General features: G+C 56.2%; 3 protein-coding genes and 1 long non-coding RNA gene across 5 annotated transcripts; 1 reads left to right on the forward strand and 3 right to left on the reverse strand.

The window, feature by feature from the left end:
* Positions 1 to 552: 552 nt before the first annotated feature.
* On the reverse strand, positions 553 to 5,247 carry PHF13 (PHD finger protein 13). Its single transcript, NM_001287202.2, has 4 exons — positions 5,096 to 5,247; positions 4,259 to 4,360; positions 3,452 to 4,004; positions 553 to 3,057 (listed from the first exon to the last, which is right to left on the reverse strand). The coding sequence occupies exons 1-4, from the start codon at positions 5,132 to 5,134 to the stop codon at positions 2,831 to 2,833; spliced, it is 921 nt and encodes a 306-aa protein (NP_001274131.2). The 5' UTR covers positions 5,135 to 5,247; the 3' UTR covers positions 553 to 2,830.
* A 187-nt stretch (positions 5,248 to 5,434) lies between these two features.
* KLHL21 (kelch like family member 21) lies at positions 5,435 to 14,714 on the forward strand. Of its 2 annotated transcripts, none has more exons than XM_015296993.4 (5): positions 5,435 to 5,475; positions 6,483 to 7,582; positions 9,350 to 9,755; positions 11,492 to 11,564; positions 11,893 to 14,714. In XM_015296993.4, exons 2-5 carry the CDS (start codon positions 6,553 to 6,555, stop codon positions 12,184 to 12,186), a joined length of 1,803 nt encoding a protein of 600 aa, XP_015152479.2. In that variant the 5' UTR covers positions 5,435 to 5,475; positions 6,483 to 6,552; the 3' UTR covers positions 12,187 to 14,714. The 2 variants fall into 2 exon arrangements, with proteins under 2 accessions (XP_015152479.2, XP_015152478.2); XM_015296992.4 differs by lacking the exon at positions 5,435 to 5,475 and adding an exon at positions 5,618 to 6,247.
* LOC121107365 lies at positions 8,715 to 11,419 on the reverse strand. The gene is made up of 2 exons (XR_005841387.2): positions 10,243 to 11,419; positions 8,715 to 8,985 (listed from the first exon to the last, which is right to left on the reverse strand). It is a non-coding gene; the product is annotated as an uncharacterized LOC121107365 (long non-coding RNA).
* Positions 14,715 to 15,125: 411 nt separating the features above from the next.
* On the reverse strand, positions 15,126 to 21,635 carry ZBTB48 (zinc finger and BTB domain containing 48). Its single transcript, NM_001044642.2, has 9 exons — positions 20,845 to 21,635; positions 19,564 to 19,675; positions 19,007 to 19,099; positions 18,437 to 18,523; positions 17,806 to 17,960; positions 17,055 to 17,191; positions 16,461 to 16,625; positions 16,214 to 16,302; positions 15,126 to 15,905 (listed from the first exon to the last, which is right to left on the reverse strand). The coding sequence occupies exons 1-9, from the start codon at positions 21,558 to 21,560 to the stop codon at positions 15,609 to 15,611; spliced, it is 1,851 nt and encodes a 616-aa protein (NP_001038107.2). The 5' UTR covers positions 21,561 to 21,635; the 3' UTR covers positions 15,126 to 15,608.
* Between the last annotated feature and the right edge of the window lie 61 nt (positions 21,636 to 21,696).

Raw genomic sequence — 21,696 nt, forward strand, 5'->3', positions numbered from 1 at the left:
TGAGGCAGGTTAAGGAGTTAAGGAAAGGCAGTGAGGCACAGTGTGGTGGTTTGGCATGCAGCTGCTCTGCAGGCAGGGAAGGAGAGGGGTTCTCAGAGGGCATAACAGGGCTTGGGGTTGGCTGAGCAGGTGAGCCTTTGCGAGGCAGATGCAGCACAGCCCAAAGGCAGAAGCTAACACCCTGGCTCTCAGGTCACCTCAGCCAGCAGTACCATCACCTGAGTGGAGATCTATCCCACTGTGAATGGCTGCTGCCAGGGCTGTGTGCTGCTGAAGGTACAGCCATTCTGGCCCTGGCCCTCTTCCCTGCAGCCTTGGTGTCCTTTGGCAGGTCACTCCTCCACAGATCACCTTGCTTGCAGCAGGAGCTGGACAAGAGAGACTGGAACAGCAGTCCCCTGCCAGAGCATGAAAGGGAGATCTGCTTGTGGCATTCCTCCTGTCCTTCCCTCACTTTGCATATCGTTTAGAGAAGAGCACTTCTGGTCAAGTCTTGCTGCCACCCAGCACAACTGTTTTGCACACCAGTAAATCATACTAGCAGACTCTTGATTCCAGAATAAAACAAAGTCATTATTCATTTGTTTCACTTAAAAAAAATTAAAAAAAAAAAAAAACATGGTTCATTAAAACAGTTTTAATGAAAAAATAAAGTTCTGAATTAAACTATAATTATATATGGCTGAAAGTGATGAACTAAAACAATGGAGATGTTACTTTTTTTCTCTCTGCTGATACTGTAACGTGCTGGACTTGTCAGACACCATCTATTGGGATAAATCTGAAAAGGTAACAGAACAAGAGTCAGTCATGTTGATTAGTATTGAACCTCTGGGACAAAGAGGCAGTTCGCTTGGCCATTTAACATTTCTCACATAAAAACTTCAGGAACACATTCCAGGAGGTCCAGTTGAATTGCAGACACGCTGTAAACACAAAGATGCCAATGCTCAGAGCAGCCCTCACAGCTTGCAACCAGGATCTTCCAAAGCCTTTCCGTTTGCAGAGTGAAATGGCAGCATTAGAGAACTTTGGTTATATTTCTGGCTGCAAAGAGCAGTCAGGCAGCCGTAAGGGGCAAGTCTTTGGCAAACTCCTCGGTGGTTGCGCTTAGCTTCTGGAAGGCAGCATACTACAGTCACGGTCTAAGTTTTAACAGAAGCTGGAGCTGGTTTTCAGAACCTAGAGTCAGTCGTTACAGCGTAGTGGGATGGGATTTTTGTGAAGAACCAAGGCTGAAGAACAGTGTGCAGCTCCATCATCCTGACCCGGCCGTGCCCACGTCCCACACAGGAGCCCCGGGGCGCTGCTGTGCTGAGCAGTCTGCACAAAGCTTTGGCAGCCTGGCGTTAGATGTCAGGGAGGGTACCTGTCTGTGCACTGGGAAGACCCTGCTCATCACCAGGACGCATCTCCTGACGGCACCGTACTCAGGTAAGGCAGTGGTCTGACTGGGTCTGTCTGCAGATCGACGTGACGCGTTCCTACCAGCACAGCTGGTCTCACGTAAGCTCTAGTGCCAGCCAATGACTCTCCTCATCTCACAGGACAGATAACACATTCATCAGGTGTAATGTAGGAGAAATGTCTCCAAATCATCAACCTAAGTTGCACGATGCATACAGCTTGCTCTGTTTGGTCACTGAGGGACGTCTCCATCTTGGTGGCCTCACAAACAAGCCTGCACTCCCTGCACTCTCTTGTCCTTCCCAGCACCAGATGGATCTTCATTACGCTTCGCTTTGCTAGCTGCATAGCCTGCATTTGTTTGTTTGGTTTTTTTTTATGGGGAATTTGCAGCCAACAGGTTAAAGATTTTGGTTTTCTGATTACAAATCCAGTCTCAAAAAATAAACAGCAGAAACAAAGTCAACTCAGCTGTAGCACTGATGGAAATGATCAAATCTCGAACCAGACTGGCCAGGTTCTACATTTACTACAGCTTCTTTTACAGTCCACGCTTGAATTCTGGGCTGAGAAAAGGGAGACTCATCATCTTAAAACAGCACCTTAGAGTTTAACAAAGGGCCAGGACACAGAGCAAATGGTATTCCCCCCAAACACATTTGAGCCAATCATGCAAAACAAAGTCACAAAAAATCACCGTTAAGAAGAGACTTCTAAGAAATCTGATGTCATCTAATTGCCAGCGCTGCCTGTCCAGAGAAAGGAGCGTTCCTTCCTCTAACTGCACCGGTCCCCAGAGCAGGGTGAAGTCCTGTCATTACACAATGCCAAATCACAGCACTCACCTCCTGCCCGGGCCCGTGGGAGAGGAGGCAGATCACACAGAGGTTGGTATGCGTTCACACTCACTCCTACAGAGCCTTAGAATATCTAAGATTGATATAAATGGACAAATGGGCAGGTATAATAATACATTAAAATTAAAACACGTGGCCGTTTACTTTTCAGACTCTTCACACCGATTCCCTCCTTCTCCTTCTTCCTCAGAGGTTGAGTTTCCTAGCACAGAGAAGGTTTGCAGTTTCCCAATGGGATGAGAAAAAACACGTGGCAAAGATATCGTACATTCCCAAAACATTGTCCAACTCATAGCTGTAACTGGACAAAACCCCACTGAACCCAGAGAGCTGAATTTGTCTCTTGAGCTAATTGGTATCTAGCAGCAGTTTTGACCAGTCTGCTTCTTCCACCCCGGCCATCCACGACTTGGCGATACCTCATCCCTGTACCGCAGGCGGGCTGGGCAGCCCTTGGCCTGAGCAGCAGCAGTTCGGGGGAGCTCTCCCCGGCCCCCAGCCGGTGTCTGTGCTTTGCACGGCTCACCTGCCCGCCCGAGCAGCGCAGCAGCACGCGCCTCCCTCGCTTAGTCCAGAAAGCGCCTGCGTGAGCCCGTCCGGGAGCGGTTCGAACGGCGAATGTCAAACTTGGAGTCCCGGCACTTCTGGCATATGTAGACCTCTGGGACGTTCGACTTGCGGATCTTGGCGCAGGAGAGGTGGATCCAGGTGTGGCACTCGTTGCACTCAATCATCGGCCGCCCGGCAAAAGGCTTCATGCAGAAGCAAGTGACCAGGTCCCAGGAATCGTCATCTGGAAGGAAGAGCAGCAAGTTACGTTTTTATCTCCTGGTGGCTCTCCAGTGTCTTTCAGCTGCACTGAGAGCTCCCTTCCTTCTGATCTAAATTAACTCCCTGGCTCCCAAAGATGTGCTTTGCTGATTTCTCCGGGTCCTACAAGGAACCAGTAAGCAAGCTCTTGTCAGCAAAATCCTCTCAGCGGTACAGAAGAGGCTGTATTCCAGGAGAGGACACCTTGCTGCCTCTGCAGGGTCCCAGTAGTGGATAACCTCCCCCCTCCCCCAAAAAACACTTATTAGTTGATTCTGCATTCTCCTCACGCTACAAGTACTAGAGATCAGTGGCAGCACCGCTGCTTCCACACAGCTCGGTGTCTCTCAAGCCACCCCTGCAGCCAGGCCACCTACCCGAATCCACCATGATGTCCTCATCATCGCCGGTGCCGTCCTCGTCCCGGAAGACGACCTGCTTGCCCTGCCGAATGACCGTTCGTTTGCCCACACTCTGGATCTCCACCGCCTGCTCGCCCGTCCCTGGAGGGTAGGCAACGCTGGAGGCCGTGTCGGAGTCCCACACTGAGCAGTGCTCAGCCACAGACTGAGGGTCGCCCTCAGACGAGGGGCTCATCGGTGTCTCTGTGTAAGAGTCCTCCGCCTCCAGCTCCAGCAGCTTCTCCTCGTAATCCTCCTCTGCAGACACCTCCGTTTCCCTTCTCTTCAGTTTTTTCTTCTTTCTGATCTTATCAATCTGCTTTCGCTCTGGCAGGAAGTTGCCAGGCTTTGCCCGCTGGAACAGGGAACTGTAGGGCTTTGCTCGCTTCAGCTGGCTGAAGTTCTTTCTGTTCTTGGCAGGAAGGGAAACCGAGGAGGGGATGTCATTGAAGCGGGGGTCCCAGCTATCACTGTCAATGGTGCCGCCAGTGCTGTTGGGGGGGCTGGGGCTGTTCCTCAGCGGCGTTTCCTAGAAAAGCACACAGCAGTCAGACAGCGGCGTGACTTCCAAGCTGACTTACACCAGGAGCTGCACTGCACCGCACCCCTCCCCCTCCAGTGCTCTGCTTCGTGGCCGGGCTCAGCCCCGATCCCATCCCGCCGCTGGAGCTGCAGCTCCAGCCCAGCACAGCCCCGGTGAGCAGCCGGGACCGGGCCTGGAGGAGGGCACAGGGCAATGCTGGGAGCACAGGGACCGGGGCGCCCACCCGCTGCCGCCCTCACCTCCTGCGGGTAGGGGATGTAGCCGGCGTAGGCCAGGACAAAGGTGCAGAACTTGTTGAAGTCTTCCACGGTGCGGTGCCTCCGGGAGGTGGGGGAGAAATCCTGCGGGGGAAGGAGGGAGGGAGCGGGAGGGAGGGGTCAGCGCGGCCGCCTCCGCCGCGGGGCCGGGCCGGGCGCGGAGCTGGGAGGCCCCGCTCCCCGCCGCCGCTCCCCGCCGCCCGCTGCCGGGAGCCGCCCCGCCTCCCCTCCCCCCCCAACAGCCCCCCCCGGTACCCTCTCCCGGGAGCCGCCCCCCCCCCCTTCCCCCTCACAACCGCTTCTCCCCGGAGCCGCTCCCCGGAGCCCGCCGACCTCGCGCTGCCGGGAGCCGCCCCCCCCCCCGCGCCCCTTTTCCTCCCGGTACCGAAGCCGCCCCACACCCCCCCCCCCCTCCCCCCATCTCCCCGGCGCGGTTGCCGGAGCCGCTCCCGCCCGGAGCCCCGCCCGCCGCCGCCGCTCCCCACACGAAGCCCCACCCCCACCGCCCGCGGCGGCACCGCGCACCGCCGCACCGCCCCCCCCCCCCCCGCGACCCCCGCCCAGGTCCCACATCCTGACCGCCGCTCCCGGCCCCACAGCCGCCCTCACGGCGGGAGGCGGAGGGAAGGGGGGGGGGGACCACCGCCGGCCGCCACCGCCGCCGCCATTCCCGTCCGACCGCCCCCCCACCCCGCTCCGCTCCCGGTCCGAGGGACGCTCCGCGCTCGAGCGGCACAAGATGGCCCCGGCCCGGCGGCGGGAAGCGGGCACCGGCGGGCACCGGCGGCGGGAGACGCCCCCCCCGGGAGCGCGGCTCACCTCCGGGGCGAACGGGGAGGCGCAGGAGTCGGAGTCCATATCCCCGCGCGGCGGGAGAGCGGGCGGTGGGGGCGGGCGCGGAGCGGCGGGGGCGGCCGGGCGGCACCGACACCCGCGAACCGCTCGGTACCGGCGGGAGGCGGTGAAGGGGCGGGCGCTCGCGCGAAGGCTGCCGGGAACGGTAGTCCGCCCGCGCGGGGGCTGCCGGGAGGCGCAGTGCGGCCGCGCGGGGAGCGCCGGGAGGCGTAGTACGGGCGTGCGCCGTGCGGGGCCGCGGGGGCCGCCGGGAGCGGAGCTGCGGGAATGCGCGGTGCGGGGCGGCGCCGCTGAGGGCGGAGCGGAGCGGGGCGGAGCGGCGCTGAGAAGCGCGGAGGCGCGAGGTGAGCGCGGGCGCTGCGGGGCTCCGGGAGGGCGGCGGGAGGCGCGGAGGCTTCGGCGGCGCCGGGGAGGCTCTGCGGGCGTTCTGAGCCCGTCGCCTTTCCGCGGGGCGGCCGGGCCGGGGCCGCGGAGTGCGGGGTCCGCCTCTCTCGGCTCGGCGCCGCGGGCGGCTCCCGGGCCGGGCTCGGCGGGCGGCGCCGCCGCCGTCTGCGGCTTTCCGAGCCCCGAGAAGCCCCGTGCGGCGCTCCGGGCCGGCCGCTCCCACCCGCCGAGCCGCTCCCCCCGCGCGGGGCCGTTACGTGGCTGCGGGGCGGTTCGGGGCCGCGCAGCTCCCGGCGCGGTGGGGCCGTCCGGAGGGGTGGCGGCTCCGCTGCCCGCATCGCTCGGCGCGCCGCCGCTGCGCTGTGGCCCGGAGCGCTCCGCTGTGCGCCGCGTGGGTCGGGGCTTCGGCTCTGAAAGGACTGCGGATGGCAGCAGCTTTGTGAGGGCTCGTTCTGCTCGCAGCCCGGCGGAAGGCGGGGATCTGACGGGATCGCAGCACGACCCGCTGCCGGCGGCGCCGGGAAGCGTCGCAGCGCTCTGGGAGTCTCCGCGGTTCCCGGCCGACGTGTGTCGGAGCTCAGCGCTGCCGGGGCGGCCTCCGGGGCGCCCACGTGGGTATTCTGCTGCCGAGAGCTCGGCAGCCCCCGAGGGCCGGGCGGAGCCCCTCCCGTTGGGCGCAGAGCCGCCGGCGATGCCCCGGGCTGAGGAGCGGCGCTCCCGGAGCGATGCGGTGTACGGAGTTGTGAGCTCAGACCGCGGGATCCCTTAATCCCCTGAAACTTAAATACGGCCTTCTGAAAAATATCATTAGCCTCAGCTCGGAGGGCTCCTGGCAGCGCCGTGGCGTTATGCAACTGCAGCTCCTCTGTGAGCGGGCGATTCCGAGGGCTGTTTAGTTCATCCCGTTTCCCGGCCGTTTCTCCCCGTGCTAACGTACCTGCTTGGTTTTTTCCTCCCCCTCCCGCAGGCTGCTCTCAGGGCTGAACCCGGCGTCCCTTCAGGCTGCGGCTCGGCGTGAGCTCCCCTCCAGGCACGGCATGGCAGCCAGCGCAGGCGGCGGTGGGACGGCGGCGGCGGCGGCGGTGGGAGAGCCGGCACACGCCGTGTCGCTGCTGCGGGGGCTGAGCGCGCTGCGGGCGGAGCGGAGCCTGCTGGATGTGACGGTGGTGGCGGGCGGGCGGGAGTTCGGGGCGCACCGCGCCGTCCTGGCCGCGGCCTCCGGCTATTTCCGCGCCATGTTCGGCGGGGCGCTGCGGGAGGCGCGGGCCGAGCGGGTGCGGCTGCACGGCGTGGAGCCCGAGTGCCTGTCGCGCCTCCTCGACTTCGCCTACACCGGCCGCGTGGGCGGGCTGGGCCCCGACATCGCCGAGCGCCTGCTGCGCGCTGCCGACCTGCTGCAGTTCCCCGCCGTCAAGGAGGCGTGCGGCGCCTGGCTGGCGCGCCAGCTGGAGCCCGCCAACGCGCTGGACATGCAGGACTTCGCCGAGGCCTTCGCCTGCCCCGCGCTGGCGGCCGCCGCGCACCGCTTCATCCTGCGGCACGTGAGCGAGTTGGGCGCCCAGCTGGAGCGGCTGCCGCTGCCGCGCCTCCTCTCCTACCTGCGCGACGACGGGCTCTGCGTCCCCAAGGAGGAGGCCGCTTTCCAGCTGGCGCTGCGCTGGGTGCACGCCGACCCCGCCGCCCGCGCCCCGCTGCTGCCCCAGCTCCTGGCGCACGTCCGCCTGCCCTTCGTGCGTCGCTTCTACCTGTTGGCCCACGTGGAGGGCGAGCCGCTGGTGGCCCGCTGCCCGCCCTGCCTGCGCCTCCTCCAGGAGGCCCGCGACTTCCAGGCCGCCCGCCTCGACCGCCACGACCGCGGGCCCTGCGCCCGCATGCGGCCCCGGCCTTCCACCGGCCTCGCCGAGATCCTCGTCCTCGTCGGCGGCTGCGACCGCGACTGCGATGAGCTCGTCACCGTGGACTGCTACAACCCACGCACCGGGCACTGGCGCTACCTGGCCGAGTTCCCCGAGCACCTGGGCGGGGGCTACAGCGTCGCTGCTCTGGGCAATGACATCTATGTCACCGGTAAGGCGCGCTGGGGGCGGGCAGGAAGCAGCCCTGCTCCCGCAGCAGGCTGCGTGCTGGCAGGCACGGGCAGAGGTGTTCTGAGTCCTCCACAGGGCATCGTGAGGGCCTTTTCCAGGACATAAGTAACATCAGCCATGGGAGCCCGATCCCACGCAGCACCCACCTCCTGTGCTGCTTTCGTTCCTCTCTTGGGAACGTTTCTACTCCTGTAGGTGGGGAAGCAGCAGTGCTGGCTGGCTGATGCTGAGCACAGAACAGGACAGGAGCAGCACGTGATGGAGAGCAGCCTGTGCCTTTCTGTCTTAGCCTTTGTTCTGGGTCATTAACAGATGTTCAGGTAGGAGGCTGGTAGGAAAAGACAGCTGCATCTTTGAGTGGGGCTTAAGCGAGAGCAGGCAAAAATGTGAATTAGGAAAGCTTGTATGAGAGCATCAGTGTTGAGATTTCCATTGAAAATACTGGGGTGATTGCTGTGAGACTTGGCTTACGGTAGAGGAGCAAAGAATCTGAAACTCTGCTCAGGCACAATACAGCTGGAGCCTGCAGAGGAGCAGAGACTCCTGGAGGTGGTGCTGGGTGAGGATTTAGCAGCTGATCTCAATCTGGGAGGTATTTGTAGTGACTAATACTTCTGAGCATGCAGACAAGTCACAGAACTCGCGCTGGGGAAACTTTCTGACTGTTTGCTCTGGACGATGTGAGTGACTTGAGAGGGGTTTTGGATTTCTGGCTGCAAAGCAAGTGTTTGGGTTGAGAGCCTGCGAATCACAAGCCAGGCGCGTGCTTGAGATGGGGGCGTGTTGGAAAGCTCGGGGAGCAGTGGGCCTCTGTGCAGATGAGGCACTGAGGAGTGGCAGCAGTGTGTGTGAGTCACTGTGTCTCCCTCAGCACACACCCTGCCTCCTGACGGTCTGCTGGGGCTGTAATTACCTCTTTGAAGGTGACACTGATGTGCAACTTGGCACCCAATCCACATTTAGGTCCCTTCTTTGAGCTAAATCCCCACACTCAGAGTGGCAGTCCTGTGGCTGTTAAAGATTTGAAGTGCAGGTGGAGTGGAGTTGAGCAGAAAACGTTTCGTTAACTGGTTTTAGCAGAAAACAAAGCTTAGATTTTAAAGGCAGCAGTGTGAAAAGGAAGATTAGTTTGTATTAATGCCTTTACATCCCTTCCAAAGCAATTGCAGACAGATCTGGGGGTGCTCTCTGCTGAGAACCCTGCACTTCAGCCAGGCTGCTGCTGCCGGAGGTGGTTCTGTGTAACATCAGTGTCACTGATCAGGCAGTGGGGAGGGCTGGGAGGGCTCCGTGCTGCTAACAGCAGCAGCGCCTTGGCGTCTGGGTGCTGGTGAGTGTTAATCTCTGCTCTGTCACAGCAGCTTCTGGAGAGCAGCAGAGGAACTGCGAAATGGAAAAGACAATGGTTGTTTAGAACAAAGGATGCTTGTTTTGAATCATTGCTGAACTCACACTAGGAATGCCATGGGAGAATTCTTTCTTGGCTTACTGGGAATCTGGGTCAGAAATAGCACGAAAAGTTTGGTAACATCTTCTCACTTCTGGTCTCCTATGACCTAACTGTGTCCTTAGTGCGTGGCTGTGCGGAGCAGAAAAGTGCATGTGGATATTAAGGAGGTGTAGGTGGGAGATATGGTAGAGCCCAGCTCAGAGCCATGCCCTCTCCTCTGTCACCCTGGAGTGCTTTCCTTCCAGGGAATATTTTGTCTGAAACAGCACTCTTGAAATGCTTTGTGTTGTGCTGCAGGGGGATCAGATGGATCGAGGCTGTACGACTGTGTCTGGAGGTACAACTCCAGCGTGAATGAGTGGACGGAGGTATCCCCAATGCTGAAAGCCAGAGAATACCACAGCTCTACAGTCCTGGATGGACTGCTGTACGTTATCGCCTCCGACAGCACAGAGCGCTACGACCACTCTGTGGACAGCTGGGAGGCTCTGCAGCCCATGCTGTACCCCATGGACAACTGCTCCACCACCTCGTGCCGTGGCAAGCTGTTCGCCATCGGCTCTCTGTCTGGCAAGGAGACCATGGTGATGCAGTGCTACGACCCCGACAGCGACCTCTGGTCCCTGGTGAACTGCGGCCACCTGCCTCCCTGGTCCTTCGCCCCAAAGACCGTGACTCTGAACGGGCTCATGTACTTCATAAGGTGAGCACTGGCAGCAGTTACTTCCCCTCCCTCCCTGCTTCTGTGCTGGGTAAGCCAAGGGTTTTCCCTGGGGAGGCGTTTGGGTCTTAGGAGTGGTCACATGTGAGTGCTGTGTCAAGAAGGCAAGGCAGTGCTTCCTCTGCTCTGTAAACTGCCATGCTTCTTCCTTTTAGTTCTGTCACAACTAAACCTCAAGGACATATGTTTGAAGTCCTGTAAAAATATCTGAATTTTAAAGCTAGGGCTGGGAAATAGCCAGGGTTACAAATCAGGCTGTCGTTGGCAGTTGTGCTTGGAATAGACTTCTCAGTTTTCTTGGCTTCTGGTTCAGTCCCCCTTGTTGCTATAAATAAGTGAGTAAGCTCCAAGAAAACGTTGAACTGTAGCATAGCAGAGGACACCCTCTGTCTCAGCAGAGGTAGGAGGAATGAAGATGAAATGATTGGTCACTATTTTTAAGCACCTTCCCAGTTTGGGATGTAATTACCTTTCTGAAGCCGTCCCGGCGGAGCAGCAGCTCTTTGTTCTGAGCCATTTTGAGGAAGAAAGGTTTTTAGAACAGCATCCTAGGGATTTAAAATACACCCATGTAAGGGATGTTTGGCTTCTTGTTTTCTGCTGTGCATCACATCTTGGCTATTTCCTATAAAGTATTTGCAACTGTAGGCCATTAGGCTCAAGAAGGGGGCATAGAACTCTCGAAGTCAGTTCTGCTAAATAAAGAATTGAGTGCATGAAATGGAAAGAGCACAATTTCAGAGGCTGAATCCACGTAAAAGGAAATTCAGATTGATCGGCCGTTGAAGAATAAAATGAAATTTCCTTCTTTGCCGTAGCCTGTGAAGTCCATTGTAGCAGAACTGTCTTGGCTGGCTGGCAGTGCTTTTCTGTCCTTCCTGACCTTGTCCTTCTTGCATTCTTGTGTCAGCAATGAGCGTTTCTGCCTTACAAACATCCCTCACCTGTTGCTGTCGCGTCTCGCAGTGGTGAGCGGCTGTAAGAAGCCTTGGGGGATTGTGCTGCCTGTCAGCTCTTCTGTTACGGTTCTTTGGCCTGTCTAAATTTGGTGCTGGCAAAAAAAAACTCAAGCAGTAGGGATCCCATTGCTTCTAAATGCGTAGAGGTTTAAGTCTCTTCAGAACAGTGCTGATTTTTCTTTGAGAATCTTAAGTGTTTGGCACCAAAACCAGTAAAATACAGGCTGACGAATGTTAGTCTGTGAACATGTCTACCATAAATGCAAACTCAAAACAGTCTGGGTTTGAGAAAGCCCTCAGGATTGCCTCCAAATTGTCTTTTGTACCTCCTAGGTGGTGTCCTAAAGCTCAGCGTACATCAGGAAGTACATAAAGCATTGCTTTGCCCAGGGAGAAGCTGAGAAGGGCCATTCGGGTTCTTTAGATGTAGGTCACTGGCACTGAGAATTAGGGCAGTGGTACTTGAGCGATGTCTGCGGTAGCGTGTTTTGTGTGTAGAGGTGCAGCACAGAGTTCCAGGTGTTTCCTGGGGTTGAACTTTACTGCTGTTATCTGAGAGGTCCGTGCTGGAGGCTGAGCTTTGCTTTGAGACCTGAGCCTTCATACAGCAGCCCCCTGGTCTTCAGTCTATGTGGCAGGGCTGCAGGAAAAGCACTTGTGGCGGTGTTGCAGGTCATGGCTCAGGCTGTTCAGCCGTGGGCTTCACGAGGCAGAAGGTTTTGACAACACAGAAGAGTAATTTTGTGTTATCTCCTGCAGGGATGACTCAGCTGAAGTGGATGTTTACAATCCAGTGAAGAACGAATGGGATAAAATCCCTGCCATGCTTCAGGTAGGATGTTCACCACCCTACTGGATGCTTATCAGTGCTAAAAATGGGGTTAAGTTACCTTTGGAAAGCAGTGTTCTGTCTTGATGATAGCCCTTGTGCACAGAATGCATTTAAATTTATCACGGTTACCTGGAAGGAAAAGATTCTGATGAGAGGTGCTGCCGGTGCAGCAGTGCATGGCCATGGGGGCAGCCAATGGCTTCAGTGCCATGCAGGGGTCAGCAGCTGCTGCTGTGTCCCACGCTTGCCTCTGAGTGGGCAGGAGACCTTCCTGGTTGGGTAATACCTGCCCTTCTAATTGTGGTGCTTATCCAATCTTAAACTGTAGGTCCACGTTGGGGGCAGTGTTGCTGTGCTAGGAGGGAAGCTCTACGTCTCTGGCGGCTACGACAACACCTTTGAGCTCTCGGATGTCCTGGAAGCTTACGACCCTGAGACGCGAACATGGAGTGTAGCAGGGCGGCTCCCCGAGCCCATCTTCTGGCACGGCAGTGTCAGCATATTCCGGCAGTTCATGCCAGAAACCACGCAGGAGGATGACAGCATCACGCTGGACAACACCATCAACTTGAACAGGCAGCGCCCAAACCTTCACCACCAGAACCTCAATGAACTTCGTTAGCAGGGGAGCGTGCTGTCCCTGCCTCGATGCGAGTTCGTTGTCCACAACCAGTGTTGCTCTGAGAGAAGGCAGAGGCAAACTGGAGCCTGGAAGCAAAAACATACTGATTAGTACAGGGAGTAAAAATTGTGAGTGTTTGAAATGCTGTTGTAGAAACCTAGCTGGCAGAACACGAGGCCTTTGGGTGCAGCGTTCCTCAACCCTTTTCTGTGGAGGACGAAGGTGCAGTGCTACTCACAGAGAAGATCTGAGAGGTGAACTCTGAGGAAAACGGTTGTGTGAAGCACCACTGAAGCACCACAGCTTACAGCTTTCAGTCAGATGCCCTTCACCAGGAGCTCCTTCACTTTTCAATGCTTTGTTTGTCGCAGAATTCCTTTCTTCAGTTTCTTCCTATGGGAAAAAAAAAAAAATAGAAAAGGAAGAGGAGGAAAACAGGCAGAACCAAACCCCTCAGCAGGAGGGGTCTGCTTGGTAGGACTGGGGTCTGAACCCCCCACCTCTGCTGTATGCTTTAGAGGAAGGCAGGCCTCTTGGATCTCTTCCTCTGTGCAGTTGGAGGGGAGGAGATGTTCCCATAAGAAGCTGAATGAGAGGTTACTGTGAGGGTGTAGCCCTTCGTGTCACCGTAGTCCCTGGCTTTGTTTAATGCCTTCTGAAAGAACACGTGTCTGTGCAGCAGGGATCTCCGAGGGGCTGGGTTATGAAGCTTGACCTTTCCTGTTGTCTGAACTTCAGTTCTTCGTATATTTTGTTATTTTTGAGTTGTGGCATTTAAACCTTTGCAGGTATTTGTTTTCCTACCCTTCTTAGAACGGCACTTTTGTTTTTCCTAATAAGAAACACCTTTATTTATTATTTAATCACATTCTCACAACTGGGTTGCCTTCATTTCTGATCACCTGCACTGCTGTTTAAAGGGAAAGAGAAAAGTGCCTGCCTTGGCTGGCTTGTGGAGCGCCGGGGCCCTCAGGGAGGAGCCTTTCTGCTTTCCCATTTTGACAGAGCTTGCTTGTATCAGGCTGCTCGGCTTGTAGAACACGCCTGGGTAGCTCATTCTTCTGAGCAGGGCTCTGCTGATGATCCTTTTACATGGAGCTCTTGGCACGTGTGCAGGGTCAGGCAGATAGGCCCTGTGCAGCAAGGGCACGTTCTTGTTTGCCGTTGTAAAGGAACTGGGTTGAAGTTGTACTATTTTAGAAGAAGGCTTATCTGGAAAGGTAAGCACAGCTTCCTTAGATTTGCTGCAGACTTGTAGAAAAAAATAAGCTAGTGGTGTTTAGACACCATGATGCAGAAATGCATTAACTGGTGTGAAGGAACCTACTGAACCTCTGGAGAGTCCTTGTGCCTGTCTGGTCTTCAGTTTGCAGAAGCTCTTGGACTTGGAGTAATTGGAAAATGCTGCTGGCATCATTTGGCTGAGGTGTAGGAGTTAGTGAGAGTGCTGCGGAGTGCAAGGTAGTTATTTAGGGTTTTCTTCTTTCGTTGTTGTTTTTTTTGGTCTGTGTAAGATATGCCTTTATACTTGCTCAAGTGACCTAGCTAGCTTGAATTGTATTTCCTCTGTATACCTTCAGCTGAAGAGAAGCTGCTTGCAGTTGACTTGTGGAATGTTTCTTAAACAAGCAAACAGTTACAGCTGGCTCATCTAAAAACGAGCACTACACCTCCAGGAAAAGTGTCAAGTGTAACAGTGGCTGAAATGGTGGCTGGATTGGTTCTCTTTATCTGTCTTTGGTTTTTAACCAAGAGGGAAAAAATGAATTTGACCTTGATTCAGAAATGGAAAGCTCCTCTGTACTTTCTGGCTTGCCACTGAACTGATTGAGTACATCAGAACTATCTCCATAAAATCGACCTGTTCACAGCTTTAAAGTATCTGTTTTGCCTTGAACACTATTTTACACTGAGCTGCTTAGCTGTGAGACTCGAGAAAGCTGTTTGTGAGGCTCGGGCTGTACTCAAAGTTGGAAGCTTTGTCAGTGCCTTGAAGCTGCCGTGCACAGAGGATGCACGGATGGGAGCGCAGCGGGGCCTCCTGGCACAGCGCTCTCATTGCCCTTCTGCTTTGAAGCACAGGGAATTGTGTGAGCCATGGAATTGCTGCTGGTGTTGCACCCAACACAATGGGGCCGCGGTGCCACTCTGCTGCTGGGAGCAATCCCTGCATCCCGCTGTGCTTCGAGGCGGTCCATCCTCACAGTGCTGCGTGGGAGACGACGCGGAGCTGCGTGTGCTGCACGCCGAGGTATTAATGCTGAGCTCCAAACATACTGCATACACCACATCTCATTCTGTAGTGCTCACTGCTGGATCTGCCACTCCGAAATTCCCCAACCAGCCCAACTGTTAGGGATCTGTATTTATTTTTTTGTAAAATCCATTGTGTCCAAATCTTCGAGTACTGTTTGAATACCATCCTTTGAAACAAAGGCATTTTACATTTACAGATGATGTATTTTTATTCTCATAGTTGGTTTTTAAATTTACTTGCAACAGTCAAGTTAAATAAAACATGTTACATATCTGCCTGTCTCCCTTTCAATGCAAAAACCACCAGCATAAGCTTTCACTGGGACGTTTCATTCCAGGCCTGAGCTGTGTTTAACCCAGAGGGCTGCCTTCCAGGTGAGTGCTAAAAGGAAAGGGGCTGTGGGTGTGATTGTGCCCCCCCTGACACACAATGCTCCCCCAGGAATAGTCAGGAAATGGTTTTGCATGGGACAGCAATCCTGGATTGTGTTATTTCTATTATGGCTCACAACTTTTACTCCCCACATCTGAAAGCAGGTGCTTAGAGAATGGTGCTGCTCCCTGAGGTAATGCTACTGTTTCAAGCTGGTTAACAGCTAAATGAGTTCAGGGGGGAGAAGGTAAGAGAACACACCGTGCCCTTAATGCAGTAAAGAAACAGTAATAGGCAGCAGAAGCTTAACGAAACCACAATGCAGAGATTTAATTGAGGAGATGGATCATTTCAGCACATGTTTAAGGAAAGGGACGGAGTCACACTCTTCTGGAAGAGCCTTAATCATCAGCATCAAACTAATGGAGCAAGGTAAGAGCTAGCACTGGAGCAAGAGGTGAGCCAGCCTTCCCTTCCGGCCACAGCTGAGAGCTCATTAAAAAAAACAATTCACAGTATTACATGTATGGAGTCATCAATCACATCTCGTCTCATACATTGTATGTAAATTTTAAGTAGTCATTCTGAGTAGCTTCATATTTCTTAATTTGGTACCTGATTATCACTTCATTAGAAATGTTCCCTGCAATCCAGGGTTGGGATCATTGCGTGGAGGGAGGAGGGAGAAGGGCTGGATGTACAACTCAGAGCCACCAGAGGCTGAAAAGAACAAATGCAGCAGAGTCACTCCAGCCCGGTGCTTTGTTTGGTAGGAAGGATGCGTGCAGTCACGTTATGTTTCACAGTCATCAGGAATTGTTGTAGTTATTATCAGTGACTGCTCAATCACATCTGCTGTAGGGAAGTTGTCATTTGAACACAGTCTCTGCACGGGGATCTCCTCAGGCAGGGGGCCGTGGGACAGGGACTCCACGATGACCTCAGCTGAGCCCACCTCCAGCTCCTGGGGTGGCTGCAGTGCCACCACCACCGCCTTCTCATCCTCAATGATCAGATTTCGAAGCTTCCTCTGCCGGGGGTTGTAGTTCTCCACCCGGTCGTGGATCTCCATGTGGCGCCTCAAGTGTGCCTTCAAGAGGGAGAAAGGCACAGGAAGGGTTTGCCTGGTGTGCTGTGCTCCTCTGAAAGGGAGGGCTGGCAAAAGCACGGCAAAACTCTCCTGCACCCACACACAGCAGGGGTCATAAGGGGAGGGCTGCCCAGCGGCGAGCACAGCACCCTGCGTGCTGCCCATACTGCCGACAGACCTGGGAACACCCAGTGCAAAGAAACCTGTTTACAACATGGGAATCTGCAGCAGAGCAGCCCCAGGTACTTGTGCTGCCAGCAGGTATGTGGTGTCAGTCACACACATCCCAGCAGCGAGCCGTGTCCTACCTGCCGTGTGAACTTGTAACCACACTCAGTGCACTCAAACTTCCTCACTCCTTTGTGCCTGCGGACGTGGACACGCAGCTGCTCAACAGCTGAGAAGAAAAGGAAGAAGGCATTCACAGCAGCCCTGCCAGCAGAGCAGCTGCAGGCCCACGCTGTGTGAAGCACTACAGCAGAAGGGCCATCAAGACACGGAAAGGAGCACGGCCTGGAACGGTGGCACGAAGCCACAACTGTAAGGAGAAGGTACCTTTGAACGTCTTCCCACAGATCTGGCAGAAGTGGGGCCTCCCCTCCTGGTGCCGGCTGGCGATGTGCCTCAGGAGGGGCCCCTTCTCTGTGAATCTCTGCTCGCAGAACTCGCAGCTGAAGGGGCGCTCCCCGGTGTGGGTCCGGTTGTGTTTGTCCAGACTCGCTGCCGTGAGCAGAGGGAGAGAGAGCTGCAGGCCAGCCGTCCACTGGGCGCCCCCATTTTGGGCACAGGCACGTGCTAAGCTGATGAGGCCATGTGTGCTCTGTGCCAGGCTGGTTATGAATGCTTAGAGAGAGGCAAAAGCAGGAGCTGGCTGCTCTGAGCTAACTATGGTTGTGAAAAATGCACCGCTGTTTTCCTCTTTTTGTGCTATAGGAGTAACAAAATTAAGGGAATGCCACCTCCCAAGTGCACGTGCACAAAAGCGTGACTTGCTCTAGAGGGAAGACAGAGGTTTCTCAGCACAGCTGCCTCTCAGAGGTTGCAGATAACTGTGAGGGGATGCATGCTCAGCACTACCAGCTCCCAGGTGGCCGCTGTGGGATAGGAGGGGGGCTGCAGCTATGCACTGCTGTGTGCCCAGGGGGGTACCTTGTGTCCTGAAAGTCTTCCCGCAGAGGTGGCACTGGAAGGGCTTCTCGCCAGTGTGTGTGCGCAGGTGCATGTTGAGGTTTGCTTTCTGTGTGAAGGCGTGATGGCAGAACTCACAGACGTAGGGACGCTCGTTCCTGTGGGCAGGGGAAAGGCAGCTGAGCCTTAGGCAGCCCCCAGTTGGAGAACTGTCACCTTCATCTCTGCCTCTGTCAGGTTCAGTCCCTGACACTAGCTGTCCCAACTCTCTCCAAGCACTGCAATTAAATCCTACTTCAATTTGTCTCAAACTGAAGTATTTTGCACAAATGCTCCTCTACACCATATGCTCCTGAAGTGCAGAGCTGTGCTTCCTGCCCCTCATGCACCGTATAACCAGCCCAGGAACCAGAGCTCTAAGGGAAGTGTGGAGAGTTAACACAAGCTCACCACTTCAAGGACAGGCAGGATAGCTGATGAGCTTCAGCCATCACCTGCATTATTACCCTCAGTGGAAGCGCAAACAGTACTTATTTCCTTTGGAAGGCAGGCAAGCAGGACCACGGTTTGCCCACTCACCAACAGCTGTCAACACCAGCAACCTGCACTTGTCAGAAACCGCAGCACATCACCTCCAAGGAAGTTGGAGGGCAGTAAGCACCGCTCAGCCACCCCACACCCTGCAGGAGACTCTCCAGCACCGACCCCACAGGAACACGGGGAGAAAAGACGTTCAGTAGTGACAGAGAGGAGGGAAGAGGTCACGTCATACCTGTGCTTGGCCTTGATGTGCATCTGCAAGCCGTTGCGACTTGAGGCCCTGTGTCCACACTCCTCGCAGACAAACAGTTTCTCTCCCCGGTGTTTGAATGCCTCGTGCAGGCGCAGCTCTGTCCGAGACAGAAAGCACTTGGAGCAAGTTGAGCACTGCAAGTCCATAGGAGAGCTCGGGGTTAGGCAGCTCACCCACACACAGCTCACAGTGTGCACCCAGAACAGATCTGCTCCCCTCGCAGCACCAACCTCGCCATACATGATGCACCCTGCTGCACACTGCCGATGTGTTGGGGCCTGCCTGCAGCAACCCCAAGCTTCAAAATGCTGAATGGGATGGCACAGCCAGCCAGAACTGGAAAGCTGGTCAGTATGTATGGATCTATCAGTCAAAAAGAGCCACGAGGGCTGCTCATTTACCCAAAACAAAAATCATTTCCAGGAGCTTTTCAGCTCCATGCCTTGCTTTTTTCCCCTGCCTTGCTTAGCAGAACGAGAAAAGATAATGGGAATTACTCTGTAGCTCGGTGCAGGATAATTCTCTCTCAAAATCTCTACAGTACCGCAGAGAAAGCATTAAAAAATACCACCTCCACTCACCCCACCTTGTGCCAGCATGCTCCCCTTACCGCATGGGGCTTTGGTGCGCCATGCAACTTTATCATGTGGCTCTGCAGGTCCTTCTTCTGCATGAACTGCTGCACGCAGGAGGAGCACTGAAATAAAGGAGAAGAGAATCAGCTTCCAGACAACTCACAAATGGTGACTGCAACACAAGGACCAGTGACATGCCTGCACAACTGGCAGAGGAATTGTTCTGACACAAAGACAAATCCCCAGTAAGGCAGCAGTGCCTATGCTGCAGAGCCACGGGAAGAACTGTCTGGCTATGGTGTGTCCCAAGAACCTGTTCCAGCTCAGAGGTGGGGAATGCCTCTGCTGCTGGTCGAGGCAATTGACAGCTCACAGGGAAGGGGCCGAGTGATGGCAACACTAAGGGCAAAGGCAGGTGCTGGGGAGAAAAGCCATGCCTGCAATCAAAAGCGATGCACTGCAGACACCAGAGTGTTCCTGCCACCAGGTGGTGACACAGCCCCCGTACAGCACCTGCTGGGCAGGGCCAGGCTCCCCAGAACAGAACGGCACACCTGCCCTGCTCGCCCCAGCACCAGGCCGTAACACCTATGAGCACTGCTGACCTTATAGGGCATCTCCCCGGTGTGTGACACCATGTGGAGCCGCAGTTCCATCCGCCTCTTAAACACCTCCTGGCAGACAGAGCACGTGAAAACCTGCAAGAGAAGGAAGGCATCAGCTTCCGCATGAGACAGGAAAGGAAGATGCCAAGAGTTGGACATGAAGCCAACAGCCAGCCCAGCAACTGAGAGCAGCACTTGCCATTTGGGCACTGTGCCTTGATAATGTGCTTCACCTGCACTGCAAAAACTCATATCTCTTCCAGGACAAAGAACACTCCCATGTGCTTGGGGAAAAAAAAAAAACAAAACAAAGAAACCTGTGAGAAACCAGAAAACGCTGTGCTAGCATGCCACAAACAGAAGAGCTGTTAACCTCTTGGACCTTCACCATGCTCTGGGGGAGCCAGGAAGCGTGCTCCAGTAAGGAGGGGTTTTGTCAGCAGCTAAGAGTGATTGGCAGCTGGAAAGAGGCCGAATTCTGCTTCTGCAGAACAGCACCTGCTCCAGCTGCAGCTTTCTCCCACCCCCTGAGGCTGGAGGTGACTTCACACGTGTACCTGCTCAGTTCGGCTCATGCAATTTCTGGCTTCGTGCTCCAGGAGATTCTCTTTTCTAAAATAACATTTACCACATTTAGAGCATTCAAATGGCTTCTCTCCAGTGTGTTTCCTGGGGAGACACAAACGCAGAGCACCCGTTACTGGCAGCGTAACAGCAGCGCTGAGCTCCCCTGCCCACACTGGGAAGTGTCCACAAAGAAGACCAACAAATGCTCACTAATCTGCGTGCCCCAGCACTTGTGCTTTGAAAGGAGGACGCAAGAGCCCCATTTGTTGCCTCTGCTGCCAGCAGCCTGAGGCCTCACCGGCTGCCTCTGCTCTGGTGTGTGCAACAGCTGCTGAAGAAGCTGGAAGGCACCGTTTAAAGCCTCCTTTTAACACACTTCTGCTGAGCCCAGGGTGTCCACAAGCACCTCCACATTCCCAGAGCACACTCCATCACCCTGCTTGTTGCAAGTGTGAGCTACTGTATGGGAACTGTTGAGTCACAGCTTGAACCTCTGATTGAGCACCCGGGAAAAGACCCAGTCAGCCCTGGGAGCACAGGTGAAGGCAATTCAGCTGTGTGATCAGAAGGGGTGGAGCCTGGCTGCACCTCTTAGACCTCATTTAAGGGCTGGGTGCCACTAGGGAAGATTCCTCCCTTGTGGTGTCCTTTCTGTGAGCTGAGCTCTTCAGAGGTGGGTGAACATCTTTACTTTTCCTGTAAAATACCCTCCTGTCTGTGCCGGTCCCTTTGTTGCTACATTCCTGCATTGCCCTTCCATCACGTTAATCTTTCTGATTGTAACAGCTACACAACCCCTGCCCGTTCTGGAAGCCTACGAGCTGACAGCTCGATGCACTGCTGTCGCCAAAGTCAAAGGAGTTGGCAGCTCTTTCTACCTTCCCTGCCATCCCCCTGCAGCCACTGTGTCTCCCGTAAGGGCTCCTGAGCACCTTCGCCCTTCTTTGTGAGCTGTGTTGGCTGATGCTCGCAGAGCTACAGCTCCCAGCAGCACCTCAAGAAGCCGTGAGTCCCACCTGCATGCAGCAGTGGTGCAGAGCCACATCCCAGCCAGGCCTGGGGCCACACAGCTCCCAGCACAGCTTTGGGTGGGGCACAGTAATGCATCCCACGCTGCCTGGGGGAGTCGAGGGCCCCAAGTTGTCGTGGGGACAGCCACCCATCCCTCAGCAGCACCGAGCAGAGCGCCCTGCACTGGTGAGCCTCTACTCAGCCCCCGCCCCGCCGGGATCCCCTGCTTGCAAGGAACGGAATAAAGCTCAGAGCGTTACCTGTTGTGCACTTTAAGGTAGTATTTGCTGAGGAAGCTTTTATGACACGTGGGGCACTCCACGGGCACCGCTGCGCCTTTCTTGCTCCCTGCCGCCCCCGCGCCGCCGGCGGGGGGCTTCCCTTTACTGCGCAGCGCCTTCTTCTCCGGGAGGGGCTCCGCGTCGCTGACCGCGGTCCCGCCGCCGCCCGTCGCCGCCGGGGGAGAGCTCACGGGCGGGGGAACGGGCACGATCACTGCGCTTTCCGGGCCGGGCCGCCCCGCTTGGCGCTCCCTCTCCGGCACCGCCGGACTGAGGACCTCGGGCGGCTCGGCGGGGTGCAACGCGGGGCCGGGGGCGCGGCGGGGGCGCTGCCGGGCGGTGGCGGGGCGGAATGCGCGGCACAGAGCCACGGCGTCCGGCACACCCAGCAGCTCGGCGGCGGCGAGCAGGCGGGCGCGGTTGTGCGCCGTCAGCGCCAGGCGCCCGGTGTAAAAGAAGTCGAGCAGCAGCTGGAAGGTGTCGGCCAGGCCCTCGGGCAGCGCCACCGGACCCGCGCCGCCGCCGCCGCCGCGAGAGCGGAAGAAGCGGGAGCAGCTGGCGAGCACCGGCCAATGCGCGCGGAACTCGCGCCCGCCCACGCCCAGCGTCGCGTCGCAGTACTGCCCGGCCGCGCGCTGCCGGTTCAGCTCCCGCAGCACGCGCACACTGTGCGCTGCCGCCGCCGCGCCCGCCATGGCCGCAACGCTACCGGGAGCAGCACCGCGCCACCGCCATCGCGGCCGCGCGCCGGATGTGAAGCAGACGGAACTGAGGCGCCGGATGTGAAGCACAGGAAGTGACGATCCGGATATGACGCATAAGGAAGTAGCA

The sequence above is a fragment of the Gallus gallus genome, chromosome 21 (genome assembly GCF_016699485.2).
Source record: "Gallus gallus isolate bGalGal1 chromosome 21, bGalGal1.mat.broiler.GRCg7b, whole genome shotgun sequence".
NCBI classification, from domain to species: Eukaryota; Metazoa; Chordata; class Aves; order Galliformes; family Phasianidae; genus Gallus; species Gallus gallus.